General features: G+C 45.6%; 1 protein-coding gene and 1 pseudogene across 1 annotated transcript; one reads left to right on the top strand and one right to left on the bottom strand.

Moving 5' to 3' along the window:
- Positions 1-3,081: 3,081 nt before the first annotated feature.
- LOC116939289 (beta-1,3-galactosyltransferase 2-like) lies at positions 3,082-3,878 on the bottom strand. The gene is given in 2 exon segments (XM_032947497.2): positions 3,082-3,433; positions 3,435-3,878. Coding segments are annotated over 2 exon segments (780 nt in total). The 3' UTR covers positions 3,082-3,097.
- A 778-nt stretch (positions 3,879-4,656) lies between these two features.
- LOC116939288 (beta-1,3-galactosyltransferase 2-like) lies at positions 4,657-6,836 on the top strand (annotated as a pseudogene).
- Positions 6,837-7,430: the final 594 nt, after the last annotated feature.

Here is a 7,430-nt window from a genome sequence, read left to right as displayed (position 1 = left end):
ACGTGCTTGTGGAAAAACATGCAAACAAGCTCTGATACTATATGCATTGTCTTTGAAAGGGATTGGCCTACACCAGAGACGGCCTTCTTTTTGGCCTTGTCTCAACAGTGTTAGACCAGAGAAGGCCAAAAGGCGAACAGTACAAAGACAATGCAAGCATGAGGCTAACTGCTGTGTAAGCAAGCACACGAGACAGAACTGCTGTTGAACTGTTGTGCTTCTATTACTCTCAATAAAACTAAAAAAAAAAATCGTGAATAACAAAGCTCAAAAAATGCTTTATTAACTAAGGTACACTGAGGCAAATGATACATTTTAAGCTAACCATCTCATGTAAATTGCTGCTGCCCATAACGACGAAGCCGTGCACATTGTCTACGTACACCACAAAAAGACATGATTCCCCATGTAGCCTTCAATAGACTGTTGGGGCACGTGCTGTCATCGAGCACCTATGAAGGCGAGGGGCCCAAATACCGAGCGGCGTACTCGATCCTATAAAGTGCGTAGGGCCGCAGATTCTCCCATTTCTGATTCCATAGAGGATTTATGCACAGAGGATGCGCACATTTCTGTGAGATACCGAGCGGCCGTGGTCCAACATCACTCTCTGCAGGGTCGTCCACAAGTGGGGGGATGCGGAGCCCGGGGCAAATCCCATACTGTGTGCACCCACCTCACCCACCGACGCCTTCAAACTAAACCGAATGTACTCCATCTAACACTGTGACTTCGAAATGCGCCCCCCCCCCCATCTCCCCCCCCCCCCAATGCTCGGGGACCGAGGCGGTCGTCCCGATTCACCGTAGCCTAGGGTTGGCTCTGAAGCTCTTGACGCGGCTGCGTGGAAGGAGACACCTCCATCTTTGTCGTTGTGCTTGAACAGTCGTGTGTGGGTTTGTCTTCCCTGTGGTTGTCGGCGTTGTTGCGTGTTGTTATATTTGAGCGGTGGTGTAGTGACTAGGTATGTCACTATGTGGTGCCGGACCTGCGAGGTCACGGCGGATAGTATGTTGCCATTATGTGTAACCCGGTTACTGGGAGCAATACCAGCCCTAGCGGGGCTTGGGTGAGTGCCATGTACAATATGCGGTGCGGGCTCCCAGTGAGGGAGCGAGAGAGAGTGTCAGCCAGCCAGGGTTACGTTGAGGCATGATACTCTGGTTGACCTGCTGACACGTGACCGGATAATATTGGTGGGGGGCCACCGGTGGACGGGGGCCGCCGGGGGGTCACGTGGTCTAGAGGAGCTCTCGGGAGCCTTGGGGAAAGAGCTGAAGAAATCTAGAAGGTGGGCGGGGCGAGAGGCGGAGCCAGCCCCGGCCTAGGCTGATACAACGGGGACCCCGTGTGGGGCTCGGGGTTCTGGACTGTTGGTGATTGAAGATCCACGTCGGGTTGAAGAAGCCTCTAGCCACGCGGTTCCCCTAAGCCCCTATTTCCCATAGACCCCTGTAGTTTAACCAACCATGGATTTGCCTACCATGGAACCTAACCCCCCCCCCCCCCCGCAGTTGGCGAGGCCTTGCTGTATGTGTAACATCACTCAAAAATGTATAAGTTCATTTCCCAAACATTTTATGAAATTATTGTTAAAGATATTTAAAATGTGTTCAATTTAAATTGTCTTCAATATTATGTGTGCTTACAGTGGCGTTATGTAACCTAGGAATCTTTCATCATCAACAACTGAAAACCCATTGGTGAATAATAACAAGCCCGACTCTGCTGATGCGATCCAAAATATTGAAACATCTCCACAGTTGAGTTGTTCAGGAGATTTCGCGAGATAATATTTGTCCGATGCGGAAATGAGGTCTGTTTAGTTCATGACCGATTACGCAACAATGTAAACTTTCTTTTTAACAGGCGTGTCTCACTTAACAAGAATATTTTTTTTGAGAGAGTTCGCCACTAAGAGCAATTTGAATTTAGACCAATTCGTTTGCAAAACGAGCAAAATGTTCACTTAGCAAGCGGAGTCCGATCGATCGAATGCGTCCCGTGGCCACAGGGGGTGCACGGGCCCACAGCTGTTTGTTTACCAGCTGTGCCGCGCGGCATGCCCACACGTGTCGTCAAGTCGGAGAGGGGGGGCCTCGTGGTGGCACTGTAATGGGTTGGGTGGGGGGGTGGAGTCAGCGCTAATTAATGGCAGACGGTGATGACAGGCACCTGCAAGCACTCTGGTTTTCATGTGCGGTAAGGATTACATGCGATTTGTTATTACATTAATTTTTAAATGTTTTTTTTGTATTTCGCATCTTTAAAAAAATGTGTTAAAGAGTGGAACATTTTGGGGCCGAAACGTTGCTTAGCTTTTAACATGGGAGTCATTGCGAAAATGATCATCGTTTAGCGAGTTTCCACTTACCGAGTAATGTTAGCGGAACATATCTCACTCGTTATGCGAAACACGCCTTTAATCAGAGCTGGCGACCAAGATAACCGCACTGCACTGCTGAAGTCCCTGAATTCTGCACGAATAAAATGTGGGGTGGCCGTCACTACAAACGGAGACTTCACCCACTCCAACCCTGAGGTGTTTTTGTTTTATATGAAGAGATGGACGTTTGTTTATTTAAGCATATTCAGTATTTAACTTGGCAAAAGGAAGGTATGCTCTGAATAGTGTCTCACTTGCTTGAGATTACAGTTCAAAAGTAGAAAATTAGTGGTGTAGATATGAACGTACCGAATACGTGAAAAAATGCTCTGTATCTATGCGACAGTTAATTGAGATAATGATTTGTCAAGAGAGACGCACATTGATGTACAGTCCACATAGCCACACAATGCATTTTGCGAAAGACCTCCAATGCGATTTCTGGCTGTACCGTGTGTAGTGCGGAATATTGGACGCTTTTCTCAACATGCTGAGAGCTTTTTTTAGAAGCTGAATGATACAGAACATTATGATTTAGCACATAGAGCAAAACATCGACCATCATGTTAAACAGCACGTGGTTCAACACATTGGCAAGCTGTACAGCACACCTATAAAAACCTACGTAGTAATCCATGTTGTGCTGTTTTCCTTAAATACTGCTTCGGGATCTCCCCGTGAAGGCAGACTCACGCGTCCTCGTCACTTTGCTTATCTACACGTGCTGTTTTTGTCGTGCTGCAGTTGTTGCCAGTACCGACGCAACTCGGGCGGTGGAATTTGATGGGACGTCACTAGGTTATTGTATTTACACACGGAAAAGGGAACTTTGTTGAAGTTGAAAAGGCCCGCTCGGGGTGAAACGACCGGTTTGACATTGAGCTTTTCGAAGCAGAGTCCCACACAAACGTCTTCAAGGTAAATTCTTGGAACGACACGAGACACCCGGTAAATTTGCGACGCCAACCACGCCGAGAAGACGTACCCTGTGCCTGAGCAGCATTGTGGGTATCTCTCTCCCGGGAACTCTTCAGGAGATATGTACCAACTTGCTGTTCTTGTCGCAGATCGGTAAGAAGTCGTTCATCGGACATCCCGTGAAGTAGTCGGGACGCGATGGCAGCTCCGGCTTGAGAACGAACTTCGCCAGCACCTCGAGATTCACGAACATGTCACTGTCCGTCTTCATGACGTACGCGGCATGCGGGCAGTGAGCGTACACCCAGTGCAGGCCCATCATGGTCTTGAGCGTCAGGTTGTCGTAAGCGTCCACAAAGTTCTGCTGGAGCAGGTCTCTGTGACGATGGCTCTCTTCTTCGAGCTGCTGCTGTAAGTCGAGTGGGTCGACCTTGGTCAAGGCAGGTATGGACCCCAGCAGGAAAAGTATCTTAATCACAATGCCTGGCAATAGCGTCTCATTTGCCCAGGTTTCTCGGATCACCTGGCGTTTTCCCAAGGAACGGATCTTTAATCCGGCATTTTTCAGACTCATTTAGGATGTAGTCATACTCTGGGTTACTGCCCAGATGTTGACCTTTGTCATCGTTATTCTTGTCTATTGTGTTTAAAGCACGATGTCTATAAAACAAACTACTCAAACTGTAAATTCCCTGCTCTACAGACCACGCCGATAAAGTCACGTAGACAATCACGACCAGACATAATGCAGACAGGAAGGGAGATCAGATGCCCACAGCCACATGGCCAGGCCATTCCTACTCTCTTCTTTCAGCATGGCAGAGTGAAAGCTCACCGTGGGCGTCTCAATTTGCAAAAGCTCACAATTCACACTCCATGAAAGCACGACAACCAGCGAAAACTAATGGTGAAAACGGCACGACACGAGTCATAGTCGTCAAACAAAGTTGCATTAACGAGCTGTTAGCTAAACATTGCTGAGGGCAAGCTCGCCTATATATATGGTCCTTGATTTATTGCTGTCAATAATTTTTAAAAAAGTCGCCCATAACAGGGTCTTTCAAAGCACATGGTATTGCGTGTATTTTTGGAAATCAATGATTAACTCGCAGTATTGCAGACAATACCACTAACACGTTTTACCTTTTAGTGCACATAGAAGAGAGCTCGCCCTCAACAATTTCAGTTAACAGCTCTGCGGACAACTTTGTTCCGTAGCTACAAGTCGCAGTGCGCAATTTTCACCATTAGTTGGTACTGGTTGGTGTGCCTTGTGATCGTCTGTCAATTGAGAAGCCCACCGTGAAGTTTCACTCTGCTATGCTGAGGAAGAGCATTGGAAAGGTCTGGCCATGGGGCTGTGGGTGTCCGGTCTACCTACTGTCTGCATTCTGTCTGATCGTGATTGTCTATGTGACTTTGTCGGGGTGGCCCGTGGAGCGTCAAGTCGAAAGTTGAAGTCGTTTGTTTGATAGACGTCGTGCTTTAAGCACAAGGGACAATTCAGACTCAACCAACGCGAGAAATAATCTTGAAACATCACTGAAAAACAGTCATGACAAAGGTGAAAATCTGGACAGTGACCCAGAGTGTGAGTACATCCTGAATGAGCCTGCAAATTTGCCGGATTAAAGATCCCTTCCTTGTGGTGCTCATCACTTATGTGCCCAGAGAACTGGAAAAACGCCAGGTGATCCGGGAGACCTTGGCCAATGAGACGCTGTTGCCGACCCACTCGACTAACAGCAGCCGCTCGAAGACGAGAGCCATCAGCACAGAGACCTGCTCCAGCAGAACTTTGTGGACGCTTACGACAACCTGACGCTCAAGACCATGATGGGCCTGCACTGGGTGTACGCTCACTGCCCGCATGCCGCGTACATCATGAAGACGGACAGCGACATGTTCGTGAAATTCGAGGTGCTGGCGAAGGTCGTTCTCAAGCCTGAGCTGCCACCCCGTCCTGATTATTTCACGGGACACGTGAAGTGGAGCATCTCTCCGAATCGGAACAAGAAGAGCAAGTGGTACATATCCCCCGAAGAGTTCCCAAGAACGAAATACGTTCCGTACTGCTCAGGCACAGGGTACGTCTTCTCGGGGTGGTTGGCATCCCAAATTTACCGGGTGTCTCGTGTCGTTCCAAGAATGTACCTCGAAGACGTTTATGTGGAAAAGCTCAATGTCAAGCCGGTCGTTGCACCCCGAGGAGGTCGTTTTAGCGCATACAAAGTACCTTTCTCCGTGTGTACGTACAAGCAAATTGTGACCTCCCACCGCGTTTCTCCCACCCGAGTTGCGTCATTACTGGGATCAACTGCAGCAGAACAAAAACAGCACGTGTGGAACAGCAAAGCGCCAAAGACGCGTGAGTCTGCGTGCACGGGGAAATCCTGAAACAGCATTGAAGGGAAATATCACACAATTGACTCTGTAGCTGTATAGCTCTCCGATATTTTTTGAGTTATACTGCGTGTTGTTCAGCGCGATGTCCAGTCTTTCACTCCACGTGCTACGTAATCAAATTCTGCTTGATTAATTTCCTGAAAAATCTCTCAGCATGTTGAGCAAAACGTCAGATACAATTCTGGACATATCGGAGATCTTTTGCAAGACTGAATGTGTGGCCCGTGCATCAATGTGCGTTTCACTTGCTAAATGATTGTTCTATCGATTGTCTATAACATAGGTATAAAGGATACTTTCATAGCTCCATACATACGGTAGATACTTGCCTACATAACACCTACATCCACACGTGCAGATCACACACGTTCGTTAACCTGTTCGTGCAGTTTGAGCTAGAATACCATATTTAAAGGGTTTATAATTTCCCAAATTAAAACTTCACGAACATATAAGACTGCCATGAAATAGCTATACTGGAATATATCACGTTGTGGGGACTTTGCCGAAAGAACCAAGAATATGAATCCCTGCAGTCACGAAAGCTTTAAATAAATAAAAATAAGCAGACAAGTGTTTTTAATATATTCTGTTTCCTCACACCGTACGATACCAACTGCTATACAAAGTACAATGTGAATACCAGGATAAATGTGTAACTGACAGCAAATGTGCGTTATAAACACTGATCGTAAAGGTATAGACTTAACTTAAGTGAACTGCGGCTGAAGCGCATTAAAGTAACCTTTTTTTGTTCCAAGTATATCATATGAAAATAATAAAAATGCAACAAGATCAAAAGCAATAATTTCCATCTCGTGAAAATTGACATTTGATCGTATCATGAAAAATGATATCGCAGTAAACCCAACAATGAACATGCTGAAAATGATTTGAGCTGTTGGTGTCAATAAATATCTACTGTATGGTATTGTTTCATGTAATGACTGCTGATGAGTTTGATTATCGCTAACTCCCTATGGTGATCTCTAATGACAATCAAGTAACCTTGACGCTTGTTCAAGATGCTCTTTAAAATTATGAACATTTTAAATTCTGAGTTTTGAAAATGAAAGCAATGTTGTTTTTATTTTAAAAAAATACGTGAGTTTTGGATGTAAGATAATGAGACCGATTTTTTATTAAACATTTTTTTGTAATCACTTCCTTGCCTCTAGTTTACTTGATGACCATATGCGATAAATGGTCGCTGGATTTGGGGGACACACTCAGGTACACCACAAGTTGTCGACGTTTGAATGGTAACCTCACGCAAGTGAGACTTTGTTCAGAATTATGGTTGCTAAACCATAGGTCAAACTTGATTTGAAGTATTCGTGACTGCAGGAATTGCTTGTGTTGCAATCGAAACGTCGTATTCTATTATTTATTTTTGTTTCTACGTGACTTTACCGAAATAACCAAAACGTTCAAGCAGAGGTCGTTTGTGAAAATTTGTTATATAGCTCAGTGGGCGTTACCTGGTAAAATAAAATTAAGATTTTAAAAAGTAGCAGTGAACGTGTTCAGAATAGATTGCTGGTTCTGCAATTCAGGTATCAGTAATTGTTTCCAGTAGAATTGTGTATTGAATGCACTGATTGACACGCACAAATCTACAAACTGTGTGGAGAGATAACTCGCTCATGATTAACGTGTAATGTCGATCTCACAAAGACTAACCAAAGATGCAAGACTCTGACACTAAACTTCTAATCAA

Source organism: Petromyzon marinus, chromosome 5, assembly GCF_048934315.1.
Source record: "Petromyzon marinus isolate PM22_M1 ecotype Great Lakes invasive population chromosome 5, UKy_Petmar_22M1.pri1.0, whole genome shotgun sequence".
NCBI lineage: Eukaryota > Metazoa > Chordata > Hyperoartia > Petromyzontiformes > Petromyzontidae > Petromyzon > Petromyzon marinus.
This window is presented reverse-complemented; position numbering and strand designations above follow the sequence as displayed.